The sequence below is a fragment of the Sabethes cyaneus genome, chromosome 1 (genome assembly GCF_943734655.1).
Source record: "Sabethes cyaneus chromosome 1, idSabCyanKW18_F2, whole genome shotgun sequence".
In the NCBI taxonomy this organism is placed as follows: Eukaryota; Metazoa; Arthropoda; class Insecta; order Diptera; family Culicidae; genus Sabethes; species Sabethes cyaneus.
This window is the reverse complement of record NC_071353.1, coordinates 133,967,219-133,993,407: the sequence shown is the minus strand read 5'-3', so window position 1 is coordinate 133,993,407 and position 26,189 is coordinate 133,967,219. Positions and strand designations below refer to the sequence as shown.

The 26,189-nt window shown below is 39.9% G+C and overlaps 1 protein-coding gene across 4 annotated transcripts; it reads left to right on the top strand.

Moving 5' to 3' along the window:
* The first annotated feature begins 1,599 nt into the window (after window positions 1-1,599).
* Window positions 1,600-14,627, top strand: LOC128733198 (RING finger protein unkempt). 4 transcript variants are annotated; one of them, XM_053826876.1, is made up of 12 exons: window positions 1,600-1,664; window positions 1,760-1,969; window positions 7,618-8,037; window positions 8,096-8,298; window positions 8,368-8,522; window positions 8,610-8,888; window positions 9,912-10,026; window positions 10,242-10,376; window positions 10,458-10,725; window positions 10,793-11,153; window positions 12,666-12,821; window positions 12,892-14,627. In XM_053826876.1, the coding sequence occupies exons 1-12, from the start codon at window positions 1,600-1,602 to the stop codon at window positions 13,084-13,086; spliced, it is 2,562 nt and encodes an 853-aa protein (XP_053682851.1). In that variant the 3' UTR covers window positions 13,087-14,627. The 4 variants fall into 4 exon arrangements, with proteins under 4 accessions (XP_053682851.1, XP_053682852.1, XP_053682850.1 ...); XM_053826877.1 differs by lacking the exon at window positions 8,610-8,888; XM_053826875.1 differs by having other exon boundaries at window positions 8,368-8,888.
* The last annotated feature ends 11,562 nt before the right edge of the window (window positions 14,628-26,189 follow it).

Sequence of the window (26,189 nt, the reverse complement as noted above, 5' to 3'; positions counted from 1 at the left end):
CTGTAGTGTTTCATCATGCGTCATGTGTGAAAATATGCTTGAAACTATCAATGTTTCCCTGTTAAATACAACAGATGTCGTTAGTTTGTAACGCATATTGTACATTTCGAAAACAGCCCAATTTTACGGGACAATAAATTTACTCAACGCAGCAACATTACTCTTTCCTGCATCTGTTTCTTTTGTGTTTATCGTTAATCGCAATATAACGTTTGACACCTGAACCAATAAATAGTTGGTAAACATTGTTTTTATTTGTTACGTTCATGTTGCGAAATTTAATTTTTTCGAATGGAAATGTCGCCAGCATAGCTCCTGGCTCTCGAACGGAATCAAATCACTTTTCCGGGCTCCCGGGTGAATGGTAGTAAGATGCTATGGAGAGGTATACGAAAAGTTTGTTTTTTATCAAAATTAAGTATAACAGAGTAACTATACCACAAATAATGTGATTAGTGATTGTTTTTCAAGGTAGGTAAACATAGATAAGTGAGTCGAAACGTCGGGAAAACATAAAACTTCAGTCTTGATAAATTTCTCCGAAGACTGCCCTGCCGAATATTAACAGTTATAAGTGAGACATTTTTATGTTACTACCACTAGAAAAGCGCCAGCTCTTGACAAACAACAGTTCGTATGGTGTCCTATTATCGATCTATTCACATCACTACAAATAGCAGGGAACTATATCAATGAGTCTATCGTTGTTATATATCAATTAATATTTTTTGAAACGGTAGTTCTTTTACAATTGACAAAGGGATTGTAGAAGAAACCCAAAAACACTTTTTAATAGCAGCTTATTCAACCGTTGCATAGCTAATTACCAGGTAATAAGCGCTTGATTAGCTGTTTTTCAACAAAAATGTTTGTTGAGAAAGTAATGATTTTTTTTATAGTGATGGAAAAAGAACGAAAAGGTGAGGGGGGGGGGGGGGGGGGTTATTAGTAGCTACGCTTAACAAAGTAGTCGTTGTCCTCCCAGTTGGTCTCGAGGTATGAAGATGGTCCAATAAACCAGTCGTTGTATGTGAGAGGCTATTAGAGTCAATAGGATTGTAGCAACTGGCCCCGCAATTGTCCTGTACTCTAACAGCTGGCTGCGAAGTCTGTCGTATAAAAACAGCTCAAGTTTCGGTAACGTAGTGTAGGGTTTTCCTTATTATATGAATCGGAAAGAGACTGAAAACTCCCGAATAAAAATACTATGTACATAACGCATCTAATTGCATTTGTCTGATTTCTGGTATCTGTTAGACTACCATCTTAGCCGCAAAAGGTTATTGTAAATCTTGCACAAAAAAACTAACAGCACCTGGTCGATATTTTTGATTAAACGCAGTGAGTCAAACTTAAAGTCAAATTTCCTTAATTGCATTAAGCTTTCTATCGGCGGTTTTGTGAAAAACTGTCGTTAGTCGACACGAAATTTGATTGGATTTTTTTTACTGTGATTGGTGTGCGGCTTGGCTAAATTGTGTCTTTGCTACAGTAATTATATTGACAGTCAGACGTTACCAGACGTCAGTCGCAAACAACAACGCCTTCGCAGCGCTCTCGTGTGCCGTAGCGGAGAACTTTGAATAAACAAACCATAAAATGGCGTCGTCAGATCCGAAAGGAGCTCTGTTAAATACCCAGACGGAAAAGCCAAATCATTACACGTAAGTGCTTAAATTTCCGTCTAAAAAGTGTTCTATCTTTTAGCGCAGACCGTGACAATTCCAATGATATACAGTAAGGATACTTTTCGTTGCAGATACTTGAAAGAATTTCGTGTCGAACAGTGTCCGTCGTTTTTGCAGCACAAATGCAACCAACATCGACCATTCGTGTGCTTCAATTGGCACTTTATGAATCAGCGACGCCGTCGGCCTGTTCGCAGACGGGATGGCTCTTTCAATTACAGCGCGGATAATTATTGCACCAAATATGATGAAACCACCGGAATCTGCCCGGACGGAGATGAGTAAGTCGCAAAAAAAAGTATTTTCATAATCCCTATCTTGGTTCCCGAAAGATGCGATGGCAGTTTTCAGAGGAAGAAAAAAAGTTGCAGCATTCCGTCCGTATACACCTTTCCACGCATATCCCGCTTCTTCTTACCCACCAGAAAGTGCATGAGAAAGAAGTATGGAACTCCAAAATACCATCATCGCCACTCGAGCGGTCGCGCGTTTGTTTTGTGCGTGTGCCAGAGGGAGATAATGCAACCAAAATATTTTTATTTCGTATCAGGTTCGCCTGTTCTTGCGCCCTTGCATAATATTGCGCCATAGTGGTAGTGCTGTGAATACGCGAGAGAAAAAAAAGTGTGTTGGTGGGTGCTTGTTTTTTACCTGTTTTTACGATTATCGGTCGCCAGTTTTGCATGTGTGTAGGAACACAGTGGGATTGAATGAAGGCATTGTCCTTTCCGTGGTTATGAATGGTGCCTACCCGGCCGAGTGATTATAGAACATAAGGGTGTTATGTTTTTATTGCTGTTAGCTAGTGTTTTACTCAAGAGTAATGCTCCCGGGGCAGAATTTCAAAATTGCGTTTATTTTTAAACACCTGGAAAAATTTTAGTGAGAAAAGCAAACTAGCGTTATTGCAAACAAATTTCCTAACAAAAGTTAATTCACGAATTGGGTGAACAAAACCGGGTCAACAAAAAGTTTGTTTATTCCAAAAGTGATGCAATTCGTGTAAAAGTTAAGTTGGGTGGTATTTAAAGACTTAAGTTATTTGAAGAAAGTAAAAATAATATATCAGGAAGTTAGGAAAAATGTGTAGAATTAGCTTAGCACAGAGTGGGTTTAGTGTAGGTACATCAAATTTATTTCGTGATTTATTTAGTTCAACCTTTTATCGTTGCAAAGATCTTTTATCTGATTAACTTGGATAAAAATAAAGATAATTTTTATTTTCATTTCAAAATTCAAATAAGTTTATATTAAAAAGTTACGTGTTTGCATAAAAATAGATTAAAAACATTGTTTTGCCCTGCGACAGGCAAACATGTTATCATTGTGCCTGAATGTGGAACGCAAAAGCGCGAAGCATAGGCGCGCGACAACGCCATCTTTGTGATGCGTATTTTTGGAACTGGCTGACGAAATTTTGGGCATTCACAATCCGACAAAACGATCGTTTCTATCAAAAATCAAAACAAGATAAGCTATGTTTTAAGATAAACTGCGCACCTTGCTGTAAATATGTAATGGAAATATTTTTGTAACCTAACAAAGATACCGTCATGCGTAATTTCTTTATTTTATCCCGGGAGAGTAGTATCTGGTATCATACATGTTGGTAGCGACGGAAGGGAAATTATTTTATGTTTTTGTTTATGATTCTTTGTTCGAAAACAAGCGGTCGTCTCGGCGCAAGTGTGAAAACGGCTCTTGAATGAGTGAGTGTGTGTCCAGTCCATTCCTCTGGCAGCGAAGCATCACTTGCTTGCCGAAGAACCAACGTGTACGGTGATGCAGAAATGAAAAGCGAGAGTGTGCACCCACTAGGTTCACTCACACACCAGCGTAAATTGTTTCTCGTATTTATATAAATACATACCAAACAGATCAACGTCTGATAGAGTGGTATGTGCGCGAGTGTGAAACGTGTGAAACAGATTGTTTATGAGTTATGATATGACGTAGAAGCCAAAATAATTCAGCTACGCAATACGCAAAAAGTCGACATTAAATGACGAGCTATTTAAAGTTACGATTGAATTCACCTATTATTTCAATGAAACAAGAATTGAGTAATAATCCAATTCAGGAAGCTTATTTTTATTTTCTCTCCTGATGGTAGAACTTGAAATGTCAATAATTAATTATACAAGCAGTTTAGTTGAGTTAAAACATTTATCAGTAATGCAGTGCTGAAAACTTTTGTAGAATATTCAACGTATGATTGATTCAGTAGTGTTCATCACGTTCCATAATTCTAAAGAATCAGGCACCTGAAGTAATATGGAGGAAAAGGAATTTTGCTTATTGGTAAAAGCAAAGGGGGAAGGAATATATGTACGTACGTCCTTAAGACTTGACCCTTGTTACTGGCAAACTTTGAAGCCGTATATTAGTAGGGTACAGGACAATTACGGAGCTACACAAAACTTTTACTTCTATCTAGAGCAGCACCGAGATTCGAATATACGACGACTGACTTAGACCAGCATCGTACTTCGAAGCTAATTGAGCGGTTTTCCTTATTTTCTTAGATCGAAACGGAGTTAAATGCTTTGAATAGATCAAATTGGTTAATTCGTTTTCAAATTAGAATTATATTATACCTATATAAGTTTTCAAATTAGAATTATATAGAAAAGGTAAAACTGAATATTAATCCTTTTTCTTTGTAAAACAAAATTTAAGTTATATTCAGTTCATCTATGATAAACTAATTAGAGTTAATCTGCCCCTACGGAAGCGGACTCTTTCAGTGCACGAAAAATACTTTGACAGTACACTTTCCAAGCATCCCCGGGACTTGATGTTCAACAAGACGGTTTTGAGCTCAAGAAGTTTTTCTTCTTGGCCTAGAAGCGAGGCCACGATCATGATACATAGGATTGGGAAGCAAAATAACATTGAAAACCTTCGGATCGTGAAACTCAAACAAAAACAGGGAAACTCGACAGTAGAGAAAAATTCGTTCCGGTTTATCTAAACGGTGTTAAGATTGAGCTCCAGCACGATTCTGCCGTCATATCGAGACAGGCATGATCTGCAACTCACGCTACCGACAGTAATCCGGTAATCGTCTCAAGTTTCTGATGGAATACAAGAAAACACGGTCAGAAAGTTACCAAGCGTCGTGGGCTTAAACCGTCATTAGACATAACCCTTCTTTATCGACAGACTTCGCAGCAGGCTGTTAGAGTACAGGAAAATCCCGAGGCCAGCAGTGTAACGATCCTACTGACGCTATCTAGCAAGCACTGCCTAGCCGAGATTTGAACATACGACGACTGACTTGTTAGACCAGCTTCGTACCTCGAAGCTAAATGGGCAGAACGTTACCAAAGAAGGACGAATTTTCGTTGTAGATAATTGCATTTTTCGGTGGCGGCTGTCCAGCTAATAAAAGACCTCAGAACAACACCCATGAATAAGCTGCTCAAGAAGAACCCTTGATGAAATTGGTTGGTAGTGTGACAAAGATTTTTCGAAGGTTTTTAGAGGGTCTTAGTGGAATACGAAAGTTGAAATTAAAAGAAAAATTCCACTAATAATTTTATTCAGGACAGATACGTATTTTGTTTAAAATCGCATAGTTGGTTTCGAGTAGTGATGCTGGTCTAACAAGCCAGTCATCGTATGTTCGAATCTCGGCTAGGCGGTGTTGCTAGATAGAGTCAGTAAGATTGTTGCACTAGCGTAACTGTCCTGTACTCTAATAGTCGGCTGTGAAGTCTGTCTATAAAGAAGGGTCAAGTCTTAGAAAGGTCATTTAAGCCCAAGGCTTTGCTCTTTTACGTATTTTGCGAACGACTTGCAGGCTTTATCAATGTCTGTTTTCGAACTAAACTACCATAGCAACATGAAAGGACAGCTAAAAATACACAAACCAGAAACCGAAAGGCGGGAAATGATCAGGGCAAATGGATCACCCACGGAAAAGATTGCCAAGTGGTTGGTAACTAAGTTCCAAGCAATGCCCATTAAATTCCCGATCCGGTCCGTCGATAGCACACGAGAATACGTCGAGCATCTAAAAACATCGGGGAAGCTAACAGAAGACGACATACCTAATAGTTTCTTCTGATATTGCGGCGTTATTCTCGAGCGTCCCTGTAAAAGAACCAGTAAGCATCTTGGAGGATTGACTATTGAAACAACATGAGAACAACGCATAGAAGAAAAAGGACAAGATTGCGTATGGAGAACTACTTTACGTTCAGGGGAAACTACTACTAATAGTTAAAGGGGCACCAATGGACAATCCACTATCACCGTTCCTGTGCGAACTGTTTATTGTTTATTATTTAAAAATTCCATTTCACCTATTTGTGGTCCTTATGAATAAGTTCAGGGCTAACCTTGAGAGTTAGCTGGAACAAAACCAGTTATCCGCGAAAAGTTGGTGGCTCGAAAAAGGAGAACATTCTAGCAGTCATATCATAAACAGCACGCACATGAGCACGCATAATTTGGCAAATGGAAAAGGCAGAAACCTTAGAATTTGAAATATACAGATAACCCACCAATACAAAACGTGTTATACCAACGGAGACGTTGAAGTTTAACGTAAAGTATTTCTTGGTCCACGATATCAAAACCTGTTTTGATATCTGTGTATATCGCACATATTTGCACTCCGCTATCCATCTTTCTGATACAGAAGGAAGTAAATTCATAGAGGTTCGAGTCAATAGCAAACTTGTGTAAAAATATCCGCTTTTTGTGTACCGGTGTTATGTACGAGCTTTTCCAGCCTGTAGGATCAAAAATAATATAATATTTAAAAATCTGAATAATCTAAAGACAAAAAAATTGTCGACAAACAAGTCATAAATTGAAATTGTAATATAAATTAATACCTATAAAATGTATTCCGATTCACGGAAACATAATTTTTCAGTAGTAAACACTAAAACAGTGCTCAGCAGGTTAGTGTATTTGCGGACATGCTGATGATGATCGTTTTTCGGTTGTAAATTTTTTTCAAAGCCAATACAAGCTTGTCTTATGGTGCAAACTGTAAATATTGCACATGATGATTGCATCATCAAGGAACAATTTCACTTAGACCTGCTTGCTATATAACATTACATCTATTTGTGCTGTTTATTTAACCCAAATTCCACCTGTCCTCCCTTGTTGCCTGTATGGCGGTAATAAGTCTGAGCTGCTTTGAATTGACAAAAACAAGCCTTGACTAATCGAACAGAAACGCTCGGCTAGACGACGGCTTCGGCCGGGTGCGGGCCAGCTTATACACAATTTGTTGATATGACGCGGCATACCTACTTATATGTTTAGCGGAATGAAAGTGAAAATACGACGCAAAATAAACGCCTATCGACGACGGCGGGTGAAGTTTTCTTTTTCGTTTACCTATTCCTCGATTGTATATGGCTAGGCGAGCGAGCTCTCCTTGCATGATGTTCGCGCGAGTTTGCATTCGGTTGTTTGAGGTTGTTGATTATTATTGTTGACATATTCTTTTGCGTGTATTGCTTGCTTTGATTGGTACGGTGCGGGGCGCTGCTGTCAAACAGCTTTCGCAAAGCGAACACACAAAATTTGATGGATCTTTTTTTTCAAGTTCAAGGTTAATTTTGTTATCTTCGTTGCTTTGCGTTATACAACTCGGTGTTATGGCAACGTGCATAATCTGTTATAGGAGAGGGAGTGCGTTCACATAACTGTATGCCATTATCGCTTACCGGGACTATCTTCTTTTCAAAGGCGTTGCCTTGTTTGAATAAATATTGATTTACATTTTTATAGCTCTGCTTGTTCAGAAAGAGGAAACTTTGGGAAAATAAAAATTTTGGTTGCCCAGCAATTTATTATAGCCTGCATTGTTACATGCGAATATCTATTTTTAACTTCGAACAGTTGGTCGGTGCATACCGAGAAAAGCTATACCTACATTAATTTGTTTTTATTTTTACAGCTGTCCATTCTTGCACCGCACTGCCGGCGACACCGAGCGGCGCTACCATTTGCGCTACTACAAAACATGCATGTGCGTTCACGATACGGATGCGCGCGGATTTTGCGTAAAGAATGGCCACCACTGCGCATTTGCTCACGGAATTCACGATCAGCGCCCGCCGGTGTATGACATCAAAGAGCTGGAGGCTCTTCAGGCGGCCGAAGCCAGCGGAGAATGCTTGAACGGGCCGAACGTGCTGGATAAGGAACGCAATCTGATGAACGAAGATCCCAAATGGCAGGATACTAACTATGTACTGGCAAACTATAAAACAGAGCCGTGCAAACGGCCTCCGCGTCTGTGCCGCCAGGGATATGCTTGCCCACAGTATCACAACAGCAAGGACAAAAGACGCAGTCCAAGAAAGTATAAGTACAGGTATGAATAGTTGATTGTAAATCTGTTGTTGGAATTTAACTCGAATGATTTGTGGTAGATCAACACCTTGTCCGAATGTTAAACATGGTGAGGAATGGGGCGAACCGGCCAATTGTGAAGCCGGTGACAATTGTCAGTACTGTCATACTCGCACAGAGCAACAGTTTCATCCGGAGATCTATAAGTCAACTAAGTGTAACGATGTTCAGCAAGCTGGTTACTGCCCGCGATCTGTGTTTTGCGCATTTGCTCACGTTGAACGTAAGTTTTCCTAAAATCTATAAATCTATAAACGCCTGTTTCTAACCAATTCTCCGTTTCTTCTTTTAGCTTACGTGCTGACAGAAGATTTAGGCCGCGATCTGGACAGTCAGGCACTCGCCCTCAGTGACATGATATCGTCAGTTTTACCGCCGGACAGCGGCGGAGGAGGGGGAGGAGGGCTTGGCTGTCCGCTTAGCAAGAAGGACAAGCACGAGCTAGCGGTGAGTGTACTAAGCTATCTCGACGGAGCACGGCAGGAGAATCTACCGTTTGAACTTGAACCGCAGAATTTTCACTCGTTCTTCCAGTTGCTGCAGAATGGTAGCGCCGAAAGCAGTGAATCGGCGAGTACCAGCAGCCTCGGCTCTAATCATAGCTCCCACAACAAAGCACCTGGTTCACAGCTACAACAAAAGCATAGTAATAGTCTCCTAGGCGTTGCCGCCAACTGCAATGGTAGCACTCATAGTCAAGTCAACAACAGTATCGGTAGTTTACAATCAACGCTATTCAACAACGGCGGTACCGCTGCTAGCTCACTTCTATCCAACAATTTTCCGGAGTTTTCGCCGGAGCTTCGGGCACAGGTGGGAGATCAAGCAAAACTAGCGGACAACTTTGTTGCATATCTTCGAATTGTTTATCGTTTACTATATTTGGTTTTTCCGACTTGCGATTAACAGCTACGGGTTTTGATTTTGTTTTGGAAATTATCAAAATTCAGATAACTTTCATTAGATTTATCTATTGTTTTTCAACAAAAAGCTGGCGGGATTTCGCAGAGTTTCTCAGAGATCCTCTGTCAGGATAGCAAAGTCATTTTCGTTGCATGTCACTTTAGTGCTTACCGTAGACAATTAAAACATGATAGAATGGACAATTGATCTTGGAATCACGACTCCCTATTTATCGGAATATTAAACATTCTGTAATGTTCAGTAGTAAAGCTGAAGGTACTTGACTCAGTTACGGCCAAATGCGTATTGCACTATGCCAATATATTTTATCCCAGAAAACAAAATTTATGTTATCAGCATAGTAGAAACTATATTTTGGGAGCAAACATGACCCAAAATACTGCAAGCCACTGAACTGAACGGTGACAAAGTTTTGTATGATACATGTTCGAATATCATAACTTATACATTTTTTTGTTATTTGCATGTTTTAAAATTCAGTAATGTTTAATAGTATATGAAAACATTGTCCTTATCTCGTCTAGCCTGTAACAGGCGTACATGATTTTATCATGGGTCATTTGAAACATCAAATTTTAAGCCGGTTTAAATGACGTTTTGGGAGTATCAGTCGTGATAATTATGAAGATCAAGTAAGATTCCCAATGGAAAGGTCTAAAATTTGCATTAAAATTCCCTTTGAAGGGAATGATTATTTCTACTGTTACATGATATTTCAACAAAGGGAGACTTCTCGCAGTGTAAGAGCTCGCTCACAATGGCTATTACTAAGCAGAGTCTCCTACAAAATTGTAATAATTCAGATAGTTACATTCCTTGCTGATGTGATGTGAAACGTTAGCTTACTATTTTAAATATAATACTAGCTTGTTACCACGATGGCTACATTCAAGCATCTGTGTTTCTTTACAGCTATTGGCAATTGACAACGATCTCACAATGGGCCCGCTAGAAAAGGAACAACGGAAACGCATGTGTTTGACATTCAATTTTAGAAATATTGCATCTTCCTTAGATGGTGGTGTATGTAAGTATTGAAGTCTGCTAACATTTTTTTTTTTCTCTGAAAAACCTAGTCTCATATGATAAGCCCATCGCTCGCATCAAGCATCCTGCCGTATAATAGAATAGAAACCTTTTCATTTCAAAACCTCTATTTTTTCTTCTTCTTTTCGTTGTCCTCGTCCATACTGTCATGCGCCACCGTGTCAATGCCAAAACATCACACACCACCCAAACCAGATGACTTAGCGCGACGTGATAACATTCATGGATTAGATAATTCAATTTCAGCTGGAATAGCTTCCTCCGGCTTATTGGCGAGTAGTTCAGCACCGGTCAACATTCCGGGTTCTCCCATGGGAAACTCCATTTCCGGTTCGTTTCGATCGATTCCTGATCGCTTTCGCCGGCACAACAAAGCGCTAATATTTGTCTTTTGAAATTTCAATTTCGCAGGACTGCTTCAGGGCACCTCTGCACCGGTCAACATTCCCGGCAGCTCACTTAGCAACAATTTCAGTCCATCGTCGCACTCAAACTTGTTCGGCATCAACGATGCTATGTTCGGGAGTAACGCCACGCATCACATAGGCAGCAGCTCGGCACCGAAGCTTGCCAACTCGTTTGGCCATAGCGGAACCGATAGTCTATTTTTTCAATCGCACATTATCTCGCCAGTTCTCACCGGAGGTGACGGCGGTCTTTCTGCTAGTCCAGAACTTAGGTAATAAATTTCTATTTATCAACAATTTATGCAAAAATAATATCATGCCCCTCTTTCCCATCCACAGCCGAATATCAGAACTCAATTCGCTGAACAATGAACTTAGCAACAATAATTCAAATCTCCTATTCGATAATCATATGCAACAAGCGGCCGCGGCCGCCCAGCAGCAGCAACAGCAGCACCAGCAGCAGCAACAGCAACAACATCACGCAGCGGCCGCCGCAGTGATGGCAGCAGCGGCAGCGAAGAGCTCCAATTCTAGCCACTCGTACTCAATGTCGCCACTGGTGGCGTCCGATATGGGCCGACTGCGGGATGAGCTGGCCAACAAGAATGCACAAATGATCAACTGGGAGGAGCAGGTCATGCAGGCGACCAATGCGTGCGAAGCGTGGAAAGCTCAAATGGAGGAAAGCAATCGCAAGGTAGGGGATTGTAATTTCTAGGGTGTTCTTAACTATGCGGTTTCTGTAAAATCAAGTGTTGAACAGACGATAATTGGCATTAGAGTAATTGATATGATATAGCCGATTTCGACACCACAAACTAGCAAAGCTGAGCACTGACTTTTGCAAAACTAACTGAGACTCTTCCTTGTCATGAGAATAAAACTGGTATAAAGACCGTTCAAGAAAGGGATGTCCATGGATGATGAGCAAATGCTTCTCAAATTTCATAATGCACAATACTGGCAACAGGAATAATCCGTTTGCTGACATGGTAAAAAGTTTGGAGAATGTCTTGAAAGATAGTGCTTGCAAATCCCATTTTAGCTTCGCATTCTAAACCCAGAATTAGCAAAAACAAACGTTGTTCCAAAAATCTTATTTCGACAGTGGGACCTAGTTCATGAAAATTTGCAAAATGCCTAGTTAACCTTTATGTCCCCGACATCAAAATTAATTGCGCCTGCAGTAACACTTTTGGCTCCATAAATCTTCGCCCGGTTTTTTATGTACCGAACTAGCCTTAGTTCCCCATTAGACTGGTCTTTGATGGAAAATATATTGGCGAAATTTGGCTCAATTTTCTTGGAGATATTCCGGACCGCAGTGGGGTTAGCGGTAGCGGTTGGTTCTAGAGGTGTCGCCAAACTCGTTGTAAATACTGCGCATTAGCTGTTTGGTCTCGAGGGTTGGGAGGCGGGTGCGACTCTATGGTTTAAAGCTTCTGTCGATTGCCGCGAATACCCACGTCGTGCTGCGCTCAATTTACTTAGCTTACATCAAAAGTAGCCTTTTATAAATAAACACAAAGTTGCTATGCCAACCTGCTACCCGTTTGTTTACTTTTCAATATTATAAAGCCAAGGTTACTTCTGGTTGGACTAATTATAAAGAATATCTTACAGAGTACACAATCGAGAGATTCGTAAACCTAAAAGAAGGGATGTGAGCAAGTTGACAGCTTGCCTGTCGTAGCTAGACTTCAAAAAGCCCTTTCAAAAGATCACACTAGTGGACTTGGAAGTCTAAAAAATAAACACGGGTCATTTTAACTTTAACTGCCGATTTACTATTAACTATTAATTGACCAAATTAATAGTGCTACCTATGAATAATAATTTTATTAATTAATAAGTATAATATCAAACATAAATTGAAAGTTAAGGTGAAATTAGTCGTCATCGATTCTGTCAATTTTTTTGTTTGTTTATCAGTTTTTTTGTTTGAAACAAAAATTCTGTTTATGTAAATATATTTGCTGCGTTCAGATTGGCAAGAAGAATGCAGTATTTACATTTTTATAAACAGAATTCCGCTTTTGGGCCGAAAAACTGCTTCCGGAATTGGGCTTTCCGACGAAAAGTCAATGACTGCTAGTTTCCCGTTAAACCTAAAATGACCCACAATTGTGTGTGACCCATGAATGTGTACTGACTGTTCTTAGTTTAAAATAATTGTTATAAATGAACACATTTCTGTTCCATTTTGCAGACCGTGATAGCCGAGCAGCAACGTGACGAAGCTTTGTCACACGTAAAGGCACTCAAGGAAAAGCTAGAACAATTGAATATCGGCGGAAACAGCACGACCAACTTCCGCGCCACTGAGCTCAGGGGTATGCCCCTTCAAAAGTTGAAAAATATTCAAGTGAGTAATCTTTCAGTTCTGTTTCATTTCACTCGACTCAACTCCTTTGTTTTTATTCCTGCTAACTTAGGCCAAATTGCGCGCCGAAATCGAGGAGGTCGAGAAAGTGTTGTACCTCGAAACGGCCACCAAGTGTATGAAATGCGAGGAGAACAATCGCTCGGTAACGTTGGTACCCTGCAACCACTACGTGCTGTGCGACTCTTGTGCAGCGACGCAGCGCGAATGTCCCTACTGTCAAACGCCGGTTACGTCGCAGGCGTAAAATCCGACGCACGTATCAATCAACAACCGCTGGAACACAATCGCACCTCGATAGTTACAAAATACAACAAACAATGCCACACAGACACACATACGCGCGACGCTTTTATGCTTCTACACACCCATACTCTCCCACGCAGCAGCCGCTGGTGCTGCTGTGCGGAGACAAACAAATCTACCTGCCTACTATTACTGCAAAACGCTAGTACTACTACGCCGACAGAGTGACTGGGTCAGCAAATCAGCGCGCCATCTGTATTTTTAGTTTGATTAAGTGAGGCAGATGATTCCTCGATTCGATTACACTTTTGATGACTACCTACTTTGTTTATGTAATTTGGTATTTGTGCGTGCATTCGTGACAAAAAGTGATATTTATAATATGCAAGTGACAGCTAAAAATTTCAAACAACACTGAAAAATCAAAGTGAAGAAAGTTCACTATAAACATACAACATGGAAGAACACGCAACTGATGCAAATATGCCGTAATAACGAAACTAGAAAGCAAGCACGTTAATTACTTTTTTGTATTTTTAGTGTAAACTAATTATTAGAAACATACAATTCTATGCAAATGATTCCGTTAGCATTCGAATGACGACCAGGTCTCTACATGGCTGGGCTAGCTGTTCAGGACACAGTAATACAATATTTTAGAGCGAAGGCAGCACGTTCAGGCACAGGGACAATGATTTTCCTTTATTCTAAGAACAAAAGGAAACTAGATTTATATTTATATTGATCGCTTATATTGATTTATTAGCTTTTTTTCGTAGGAAACAATCTGTTTTGTACAATGCGAAATAGCCTCATTCGAAAATAGCTTCCAGAGAGGAAGCTAGACGCAAGACTCTTCGCGGTTTAAATGCATTTTTTTACTTTTGATTGTAGACAAGAGGCTACAATCTCGTACAGGATAGGTGAGTTAGAAAAGTGAATGTGAAAAAACGTGGTGTATATTCAAATTTGAAGATATTTATAATTTATTTTTGCGATGTAATTTAATCTCTAGGATAACCCAATTTGTTTTTGTTTAACTACCTATTATTACCTCCTTTAAACTTACTACCGTTTTTGCCAACGTAGAGAAAAAAGCACATTGCCACGCAATCGCACGGACGAAACTGCGTTAGATACACTTTTTTATAATCTTTTTATATGATTTCCTGAAACATATTACAGCGAAGGGAAAGTACTTGGCTGAGAACATTTTAACTATGCAAATATAATTATCCCAATAATCCTACTTTCGTTAGGTAGCCAACTAAATTAAACTATTACCTACCCAGTAAAATGAGCAGAAAATAATAAATGAACGGACCGATCTAATGGATAATCCGGTATCGACGTAATAGAGAGTGGAAAAAATTAGAATGCAAACTTCCCCAGTGACAGGCAGGATCGAGAGAGAGAGAGCGCGCGAGCAACAGTACAGAAGTAATGGTCGTTAAAAGAAGTGAATAGTTATATACTTGCTGGTAAAGTTTTACTAAAATGGAAGCTAGAGATTGATTTTATAATTATAACCATCACACTGAAGTAAAAGAAAACTGCTTTTTTTGTTTTATTTATTTTTGACATTGTAGTCCTTTTGTTTTTAGTGGCACAGCCGTGCCACTAATCGACCGAAGCTTCGCTTTAAATGTAAAAATATTATTTCAGATGGAAGACAATTCGAGTGGAAATAAGTTTTAAGATTTGCTTCAAAAATAAGGCGTCTCCAATCTGTACCACGATTCAGTAACATCAGACATAGAAAAATAGAAAGTAACGTTTGATATTTCGGTCTCACACAAAAAAATATAAATGAAACTCATGATAAAACTATCAACTACTGCATTGTTTAATATCAATAAACCTTTCTAAGGCCGTGGAAGCTCAGTATGGAATCATTATAAACTAACCTTGAAGAAAAAAAACATTTTTATTTTATGTTTAAGGAAAAATTGATGGGCGATCGCTTACAAACAACTGACTTACAAAACATAAGTTTCAAATTCTTTTATGCTTCAACATAGCAGGAACGTTACCAAATGATATAAGTATAATCATCACATTAAAGAAAAAATGCAATAATATAGCTAGCCATTGTCTTAGAAAGGTACAACAAATGCATATTTACGTTCAAAAACATTTTAGTATAAAGAAATTCAATTTAGTAAACTATAGAGCTTCTAGATGTTACAGTAACGAATATTCCACTCATTGGCTTGGGACATTTTTCTATTACAAAAACATTACAAAACGCAGATGCAACGACGAAATTTACAACGTTTGTGAATCCAAAACCGAAACCTCTAATAGCTAAAGACTAACAAATTTCTATCAACGCAACAGTAGCTATTGATATAATTTCATTTTAGAAAAAGTAAAACAGGACACCGCAGAGACAAAATCTTAAGCAAAAAAGAAAAAATGAAACCGGTGTTTGAACACTGTTTTCATCCTAATAAAACAATATATTTTCGATAACAGTTTACTGGAAAAAAGTACGTTTCTTCCCCCTAACAATTAACCAATTTGTAGCAAGCAAGTCAGCGGAGAGAGTCAAAACTGTAGATAACCATAAACAAATTGTACGTAGAAATGAAATCAAAAACGCCACACAAACCGGAACATCCCCGAAGTTCTGAATTACCACCAATCACCACCAAAAATCAGATACGAATCAGAAAACCAGCGAAATTACGAATGAATGTGAATGATTCTCTCGTCAAAGGGGGCAACCGAGAAAAACAAAGACTAGGAAAGAAAAAACTGTTCACACAACCAATCCAAAATAGAGTACTCGACCCACCGCCCGTGTCAAAAAACTAAAACATAAAAGGTTAAACAGCGAAAGGACCCTGCACTAAAAACAGAGAAAAACACAGTTGAACAACAGCAAAACATGTAAAATCAGCAGCAACTTTTCACCATCATCTCTCACCGGAGCGGAGTGTTCCTAATCCTAGTACTAGAGAAAGTCATGTTCGACAATTAGTTCACGTTAGAACGAACTACCCAGCTAATCGTCACTATCGATCACAGGCGTGGAATTTAACCAGAAATATTTAAATCGCAGTTTAGTCCTATTTAACGACAATTTCGCTGCGCAACTTATATAGGTGTAATTTGAGGATTTGTTTAGACACCTTCGTTTGAAAATAGGGCTTTAGTAAGCAAAAATGTAGCTTTTAATTTTGTCAAAACAATTCAACCTATTTGGACGTTCTCATTTAGTAGCAACTGAAATAAGCCTCCTAAAGCTAGCCTCGAGGGAGTCGAAGGTACTGAAAGGAGGTTAGATTATTCCGGGGTTTTGCGGTCTCGCTGTGGATGATGTAGACGGATCCATGGTCATCTTTCGTTAATCAATTGAATCAATGACAATTCGATTTTTTTTCTGACAAGTAAGGACCACATTTTCATCGATTTTAAATCCACGTATGATATAATTTCTTAAAAAAAGGGCATCGACACGAGTGTGAAAAAATTGAAAACATTACATTGCTCAATAGCCAAACAATTGCTCTGTAGGTTGAGACCGTCCTTCGTCGGCGAGTATTAAACTAGTTTTCGTGAAGATCGCTCCACGATGGAATAGATCTTTCCCTGCGCCAATTACCAGACAAGTTCCGGAAGCACAGTTTTCAGACTCATAATCTGTTTGTGGACTTTGAGGCGGCGTACGATTCAGTCAGACGAAACGAGCTGTTGCAGATAATGCTAGAATATGGTTTTCCGACGAAATGAGTTAAGCTGATTCGTGTGACGCTGGATTGCTCAAAACCATGTGTCAGAATAGATGACGAGGCCTGAGGGAAGGTTATGCACTCTATCTTTAACCTGCTATTCAGCATTGCCTTGGAAGATGCAATACGAAGAGCAAACGGGAAAAGAAACGGAACTATCATTACTAAATCTCACATGCTTCTTGGTTTTGTGGATGGTGTTGATAATATATTTTTATATATTTATTTAAATACCTCGGATCGGTGGTGACGTCGGATTATAACTGCAGTAGAGATATCTTCGCAGACGTCTGCTTACTCCAGTACCACAAGACTCTAGAGTCTGGTAAATTTCACTGCCATACCTTAGTATGTATCATGCACTATGCGCCAACAAACCCGGCAGTCCTTTACGGACACGAAACTTGAACCGTGCTCGACGGGTAATTGCAAGTTCTGGCCGAATCATCTCTGGCGAGACATGTTACAACTGTTTATGGAGAAGAAGGATAAACCACGAGTTGGCGCAATTGTGCTTGACGCTAGCATAACTAGCAACCATAATATCTATGAAATTCAGAAAGAGTTTGAGGATAGCAATTAGCTTCCTGTCCTGAAAACGTCTAAATTGGTGGCCTCAGGCTACATCTATATGAGTAGTTCAGAGCCAAGTTGTCGCCTTATTCTGTATTCCGATTGATCGGGTTTTCGGTCGAAAAAGGCAGGTGGTTCTTAGTATCCCCCCGGCAAAATCAGATAAAACAGTTTCGAGTGAAATTAAAGTGGTTCCGTTTTACGCCTGTGATCGTGATGGTAATGGCTTCTGATAATACGACGAGAGAAGACCCTCAGTAAGAACTAGCCGCTCTACACAACAGTCAAATACATACGACAAACAATAAGCGAAAGCATGCAATCGAAAATTTGTTTATTTTTTTTTTCCTTTGGTTACATTTGTTTTCAAATCTTTACTAAAATCAACCTTACCTAGGAGGCATCGTTCATACGTAGATGTGCTTTTATTTCTATGTTGTATAACTATTGGAAGATTTAAGATTTAACGATTCGTTCATTAATGCGAACGCGAATTCGGCTGAGCAACTGAACCGTTATCTTTCATAATTTGACATGTAAACCAAATTCAGTCTATAGGATCATAGGGCCCTATTCTGTAAGTCACGTCGAGCATCTCGACTCGACTCTGTCACTGTCGAGTGTCGAGTGTGGGGAGAACGGGCAAAATAGCGCCTCAATGCGCGATAGAAAAACAAAACCAGCTCAGGCGACTCTTGCTAACCGTTTAGTCACTAGCTTTTTGGCGGTGGAGCCGAGTTACACGACAAAATTGCATCGCGTGTGACTTACATAATGCGAAAAGTCGACTAGTCGAGCACAGTGACACACGATGCGACTTACAGAATTGGGCCTACCTACGTTATTTTTGCCACTCATTTAAAAAAAGCGTAGTCACGAAGGGAACTGCCCAGAATCTGCCAATTTACACTTTACAAAAAAAACTGTTCGCTGAATCTTTTCATCCGACTTTTATTTCTGTACAGTTGATAAAGGATGTAAATCGAGGTCTCTCTTGATGGAACCAACTGGGAGCGTCGATATGACCAGCCCAGGATCAGGAAACTACAAGAAACGCATCAACAATATTTCAGCTTTGGTAACGTCCAAACTTCTGAAAACAGCCCACCACATCAACCTGGTTATCGTCCCAACTTAGTTGTCCCAGTAAATCCATTCTTAATTAAGCTAAATGAGTTGAAATTGTTGACCCGTGAATCCACCTACGGTGGTCGTGAGATATTTAAACGGCTAACACCCCACTTGAGGAATCGAACAGCTTTGTCAGCCTTGAGGACGTCGAAGACGATCTTACGATTTCTAATTGATGACTCACCCACTTTCTACCGTGGTTTCACAAAAAACAGGCATTTATTCGACTCTGGCGAGTGAACTCCACCATCCCGACTGGAAAAGATTTAGAGAAAGAAGGAACGGCTGAGTTGCGAAACCTGCTTTCCCTCATCATCACAAGAGACAAACTCATAAGGGACCAGAAGACCCTGTTAGCTATATGGTAGTGCTGAATAGCTTCTTTGTAATGCCCTCATCCTTGAAAGCATGCAATATCGTGAACCAGTACGGAATAAATAGTGCCCTTCCAAAAACCAGTACATGACCCAACTAGGTAGGCACTCCACTGGTGGTCAGAAGACATGACTCCCATTATACCATGCGCGAACGGAATGGTACAAAGAGGTTAGGCGAAGAAAATCTTATGGGAGGGGTTCCTTGAGAAAATCTACGTAGAACTATCGGAAAGGTGTAACGAAAAAGCAGCGAACCGTATTTTGCTGCAAGTTTTCCACTGCTTTATTGCGCCATCGCCATGCTCGAGTAGCGTACTGTGTGGCAAACAACACACGATAACGGTCCGTGGTGGCAACCGCGATCGCTTCTAGCGGCAAGGATGACACGCAATGTTTCTGTTGGCTCTCACTATGCAGCTGGTAGCAGTCCTTTGCTAGGCAAAACGAGTCTAATTAACCCGTCGATTGCGGGCGTTAATTTAAGTAGACCAACCTCGAGTTTTTAGTCTTGTCTCCACTTCAAAAAAAACGTTACTTTCGTACACCACACCAGTTTCCTTGCGGGCAGACACATGCGAGTTTTCGGTTCCGGACTAGCAAACGCATAAACGTAATGGCAAATGCACTCGCGATTCTTCTTTAGCACAAGATCATTGCATTACTAGCAGTGGCGACTGCGACTATCTTGTCACGAGCCGTAAAAAATTCCGTACGGCTTTTTTGACAAAAACTCGCGGCCACTCGCTTTTCTTACCTTTTTCCGAATGAATAATCGCCAAAAAACGGAAACTGCTTCTGTAAACTGTAACACTCGAAACTGACAGCCAGTACTGCCGAAAATCTTTGCGCATTCGGATCGGTACATACACGCTTCCTCTTTTTAACGCAATTGTGTGTTAAATGACCTTAAACGATACAACGAAGGGAAAACGACCTCGATCGAGGCAAGGCATTGAAGGTAGGTGAGGTAGTCACAAAGGAACTGGTGGCAGAGACTGAAGCCCTCGTAGAAGTTTTTGGAGATTTTTCAGATTTTATAAGGAAACGGCCGAGCAGTCGAACCGCTTCGACACGACACGTGGAAGTTCTATCAGAGACTCAACGAATCTCGCAAAGGTTTTGTGCCGCGGGCCGAAATGTGCAGAGATAAAGATGGAGGTATCTTGACTACCGACCGTGCGATGATCGAAAGGTGGAAGCAGCACTACGATGAACCCCTGAATGGCGTGCAGGCGGAAGACCATGATAACGGAGGAAGTGACCACATTGGTGTAGCAAGCAACTAAGACGCGCCACCTCCATCGATAAGGGAAGTTAAAAAAGCCATCCAGGGGCTGAAGAACAACAAAGCAGCAGGCAAGGATGGCATTGGAGCGGCATTCATTAAAATGGGCCCGACCAAGTTGGCCGGCTGTCTGCATCAACTGATTGTCAAGATTTAAAGTACGCAACGACCACCGAAGGAGTGAAAAGACGGAGTTATCCTCCCTATCTACAAGAAAGGCGATAAGCTGGATTGTGAGAACTACCAAGTGATCACTAACCTGAATGCCGCCTACAAAGTACTGTCCCAAGTAATCTTCCATCGACTATTACCAATAGCCAATAGATGTGTGGGAAGTTACCAGGCCGGCCGCATGGAGGGTCGATCTACAACGGACCAAATCTTCACCCTGCGGCAGATCCTCCAGAAGTGCCGCGATTCCGAGTCCCCACGCATCACCTGTTCATCGATTTCAAAGCCGCATATGATAGCGACAGAAGCTATGAAAAATTTTGGACGAAAACGGCGCTTCGGGTTAGCTTACTAGACTTATCATGGCTACGTTGGATGGGATCCAGCGTTGGGTGATTTGTCGGACCCATTCGAATCTCGCAAGGGACTTTGACAAGGAGATGGTATTTTCTGTCTGCAATTCAACATTGCGCTTGAAGGTTTTATAAGACGAACGGCGATTGAAATGCGGGGCACAATTTTCAATAAATCCAGTCCAGTGGATACTGTCGGCAGAACATTTGAGGCGGTGGAAGATCAGTACACCAGACTAAAACGCGAAGCAGAGAAGATTGGATTTAAGATAATTACGTCTAAAACGAAGTATATGCTGGCGGGCGGGACCGAGCGCGACAGGGCCCGCTTGGGCACTACCGTGGTAATCGACGGGGATGAGTTCGAGGTAGTCGACGAGTTCATATACCTTGGCTCACTGGCAACAGAGGACAACAATACCAGCCGTGAGATTAAAAGACGTATTATCAGCGGAAGTCGGGCCTACTACGGACTCCAGAAACACTTGCGGTCGAACAATTTGAGCCCCCGTACAAAGTGCACACTGTACAAAACGCTAATCAGAATGGTTGTCCTCTACGGGCACGAAACGTGGACGCTGTTAGAAGAGGCCCTAGGAACACTCGGAGTTTTCGAACGGCGAGTGCTAAGAACGAATGAACCACGAGCTCGCTCGTCTTTACGGCGAACCCAGTATTCAGAAAATTGTTAAAGTAACATATTCATACAGAAGTTATACTCAACTGATACTTCGTCAATTTGTCGATTGGGATCTATTTCATGAAGAACATCTATTTTTATCAAGAACTTTTTCACAGAACGCACCTTTTAAGTATTGGAATCGACAATTCACAGAGAGGAAACCAGAGTACCTTGGCGAAAGAACCAAAGTGGTTATTCGAGTAGTGAAACGTTGGACCACCAATACCGATTTCCATCGGACTCCGTATGACGCAGACATGATAAGCTTCAAACAATACTTTACGGCAACGGAGATGAATGTCAAGTGAGGATCACTGACTGTATTAAGGGCCGTGGCCGGTCGACAAGCAAGCGGCAACCGAGCAGTCAGACTGAAAATATCTAATTCCATCCTTGATTTAGAACTCAAGTCTGGCACCAATCACACTTGTTGACACCCTTAGTGCCATGTACAGCAACTCGCATTGGACCGTATCATACCTGTTTCCTTCAACTCCGGCCCTGGCTGTACATGCGGAACTCGGCTGGGCTGTCTTCCTAATGATCTACTGGTGCATTGCACGATTAGGATAAGGGAAACAATTTATAGCGAAAAATCGTCGTCAGGACAGCAAGAAATCCACCTTCTCGCCGAAGCAGAGCGAGCTTTGCTGACCGGACTGTCCCGAATACACTGAGTTGGAGCAGGCGGCTTTCTCCACTCTGGTAATGATGCTTCGGCAGAACCAGAACGCGGATAAAATTAAACAAGGAACAGCAGAGCCGATTCGAATAAAATGCTGTCGCTACACAGTTCGACTAGGTCCAAGAGCGGTGGTCGAATTGGTTCTGGCGTTCACGACCGAGAGATCAACCGACTTCTTAGGCTCCTAGAATGTACTTTGTTTTTTTTCTGTTGAGGCAGCACATTCGACTACATTTTTGGGTGGGTCCAAGGTCACGTCAGTGTCTCGGGAAACGAGAAGGAAAATTAGCTCGCAACCCTCTGTCGGTGAGACTCTTTGTACATACATATGGAAGCCCCATCGATGTACCGAAAACTGGCGACCAGTTGTTGATAGACAGGAGTAACCAAATAGAACACTCGTATTACTTGAGTCTATGGATAATTCAAAACACGACAAACCCTTTGATGGGCCGGTAAAAGATGAAGTGAGTGTCTGTCCAGACTTCCAGAGTTTCGTTGGCCGGAGAAGGAGACCAATATTTCTAGTTGCTTTAGGCAGCGTTCAGTAATTTAGTCCTGTGTTGTTTGTATAACCAGTTCTGGACAAAGGATTGACTGTGTAGATTCAGAATGGGAGACCTTCGCCCATCACATTCTACGCTATGCAGCCGCAATTGTGGTTGAGGTCGAGAAGAGTCTTTTCGAGGTCTACTGGAGACCTTAAAGGATCGTTTTTCCACGCTGTGTTAACATCCAACTAATAAGGTAGAAGTAAATCCAATCTCCAGTGGAGTGGAGTGATTTGATTAATCTCGTTTGGGGCAAACCAGCTTAATGACATAAACGCAAACGTATTAATTGTGCTTGAGCTCTAAGAAACTTACTTAATGAAAGATTAAAATTAACGGTTAGTTGCAAAGCATTTTCCTTTGTTGTTATTCCTCCCGTTATTTTTACATTATGTTTTGCTCCATTTTGAATAGATAGGTAGCACAACAAATTGTTTTATAAGTTATGGAAAAATACTACAATATTGTGGAAAATATATATATTTATATAGCGCTATGTAAACGAAGCAAAACAAATGCGATTCAAAGATTACACAAGTTTTACCATTTCAAATAAAAAACAAAAAAATAAAATAAAACATGAAACTATATATTTATTATATGTGGATGAGAATAATAAAAAACCAACAAATTATTAGGCGATTAAACAAATATATAATGATTTAAAGGCAGTCAGCAGAATTGGAAGAATCATTTTGAGCAGAATAGTGCAACATAACTGTAATAGGAGCAGAACGTAATTATCGGCGGTATAGCAATAAACAAAAACGACAACGGATGTCCCCCTTGGGGGACGATCTGAGAGCAATTTATTCTGGTCAAGGCGTGGATCTAATCAATTTCTATCGAGTTAAATGAAACGAATAAATAATCTATGAAAAATAAAAAACAACAAAAACAATGAAATCAATAAACAGTTAGCCTATGTAACAAATTTTCCGGAGCCACACAATTCCAGGTGGGGGCATTTTTGACTTAGAATCAGTGGAGAGAATATGTAAGTATAATTCTAAAGCAAACGACGCAGATACCCAAATGAACATCACAAACACACATACACGCGATGAACCACGATCGTTTTGAGAAAAAAAACGCGTTGGCTAGAAGATAGGAAAGTTTCTAGATTATGATAACAAATTACTGTAATGATGACGATAAAAAAGGTGAAGCAGTGAAATGCAAAATAAAAAATTAAAACCAGTGATCAATGAGAAAAACAAAGATGGATTATTATTATTATTATTGCAAGAAAAAAAAACTATATTATATATGTGACAAAGAAAGGAAAATTAGAATATACAGATAAAAATAGAATATTATGAAAATACAAACACTATTAGGATTTTCCAATTCAGAAAAACAATGAAAGCTATGTTTAGAATAACGAAATCAATAAATTATTGATATAAACAAAAACCAAAAAAAAATTAAATATTTATGCATAAATCATCTCTGTGTGTATTGAAAATCTTGATAGATTGCTGTGGCAGTGGAAGCCGCCGATGCTTGAATTTTTCGTAATCGATCTATTGTACTTAACAGCAACTTACACTCCTCGGCAGCTTTCGTTTCCCGTCAAGTCGAATTCCCCTCTCCCAACTGGATGTTCACAGTTCACGGAACATTCATACATACATATATGTAGGTATGCTTTGACCGACAATCTTTCGAAAGATAAAATTTTGTAACGGCTAAGCTTAGTTCAGCAACAGGAATAGGTTCTCTGCTTTAAAACACGGGGACTTAAAAAGTTTTTTTTTATTTGAAGATTGTCTAATCAACTCAAAAGAAAGATATTTTTGATAAAACCAAGAGTAATATTTGACTTTTCAGCAGAAATACCGAAATCGTTTCTTCACAAAAAAAAACTCCAATATCGACTAAGCTCCTTGCGAAATTTTCACGCGTGATTTTTTATTGTTATTGTCTCTGTTTTCAGTATAAAAGAATACAATATTATAAACATAGTTTTCCACTCAGATTGTTTTGCAGTACTTTATAGAAGAAAATACAACAACAAATGACGTGCTGTTGTTGAAAACCCGAAAAAGCCGATTATTATTATTATTGTCTGGTGTTCTATCAAAACAACATAAACGTAGCTATGATCAATAATAAAATGTAGCACAGAAGGTATAAAAAAATCAGATAACAAAATGTGATTAGTTTCATAGTTAGTAGTAGAAAATGCAATTGAATAATTAAAATAGAAAACTTTTTTCTCAGTTTTTATTTGACAGAGAAAAAAAAAGGATTCAATTACTTCTTTGAATTTAGTATCAACATTTGTCAAAATAAATTATAACTCAAAAGAGAAAAAATTGTGTTGTTTTTCTTCGTTCATTGAGGTTTTTTTTATTTATTGAAACAGAAAACTTTATAAAAAAATCATGTTTATAATGGACAAGATACAAATGATGGCAAATAGCAGAAAAATGTACGGTACAAACTAATTGACAAAAGAAGCGAATATCAGAAGTGGAGGTAAATAAAAACGTATAACAACATGATTTACACCGAAAGTACGCTGTAATAATCGAGTGCGCGTAGGAAGAGTCATAATGTTTTGATAAAAGCAAACAAGAAAAAAAAAAAAGAAGCGAAGTACATAGAGCAAAGGAAATGCAACAGCATAATTCAATCTGTATTTGCTTACCTACATTAGTTTACATTATTGTAAATTTGGAATAATGAAATGCAAAACACAAATCGTGTTATATATAAATTATAAAACTATAAACAATTGACCGGTACTGTGTTTTTATTCCTTTTTTACAAAGCATGACACGGTGGTGGTATCACAGACCGCTTCGTTTCCTAGCAACGCGCCGGTCACGTGCTCGGTCGGTTGCAAACAAACCGAACAGTCACATGGCGGCGTAAAGGATCAACAAACGAATGGATGTTGTTTATTTTGCTTGCCGGCTTGCTCGGTGCCTGGTACTGCGAACTGCGATGCGATGCGATGCGATGCACAATCTCAGAGCTGCTGGTTTAGTTTGTCGCGGTTTGTTGAGTTGAAAAGATCCACGCTAGCGGTGATCCGCAGCGGGTGAGTGTTGGTAAAGTGTGTACTTATTCGCCATACAGTGAAGCAAGCGGAAGTAAAAGTAGGTCCTTATCAGCAGTTGGCTTGATTAATGCTAGTTCGATTGAAGTTTTAATTCACGAAACCGTTCCTTTTGCTCTCGTAACGTTGTAATTGCGGAGCAAAAGTTGTTAATTTGGGATAACTTTTTCGACGATTGGTGCTTTTTCTTAACATCTTTATGAATACTTTTGATGAAAATGTCATGCCTGTGTGCACAGCAAAGTGATTATCAGAAAAGAATGTAAAGAATGTATCTGCTAAGTGAACCAACTACTTTTTAATAACTTATAGCTTATAAGGAAACATGGTGTAATCAAATTTCTACATTGAGTATCTCAAAACAGTTGTTGTAGTGTGTCAAAAATGTTCTTGGGAATTGTTTAACTGGTGAAAAAGACATCTCGTTCTAGCCGGTGGCAGCAACAGACACTTCCGGTGAACACAACTTGAAGACACTTGTGTAATCCT

Bases quoted from the DNA above. Each gene is read 5' to 3' on its own strand.
- LOC128733198 (XM_053826875.1), top strand. From the start codon at position 1,600: ATGGCGTCGTCAGATCCGAAAGGAGCTCTGTTAAATACCCAGACGGAA. The intron at 1,665-1,759 runs GTAAGTGCTTAA...TTTTCGTTGCAG, and splicing joins GAAAAGCCAAATCATTACAC to ATACTTGAAAGAATTTCGTG. The intron at 10,377-10,457 runs GTTCGTTTCGAT...TCAATTTCGCAG, and splicing joins CATGGGAAACTCCATTTCCG to GACTGCTTCAGGGCACCTCT.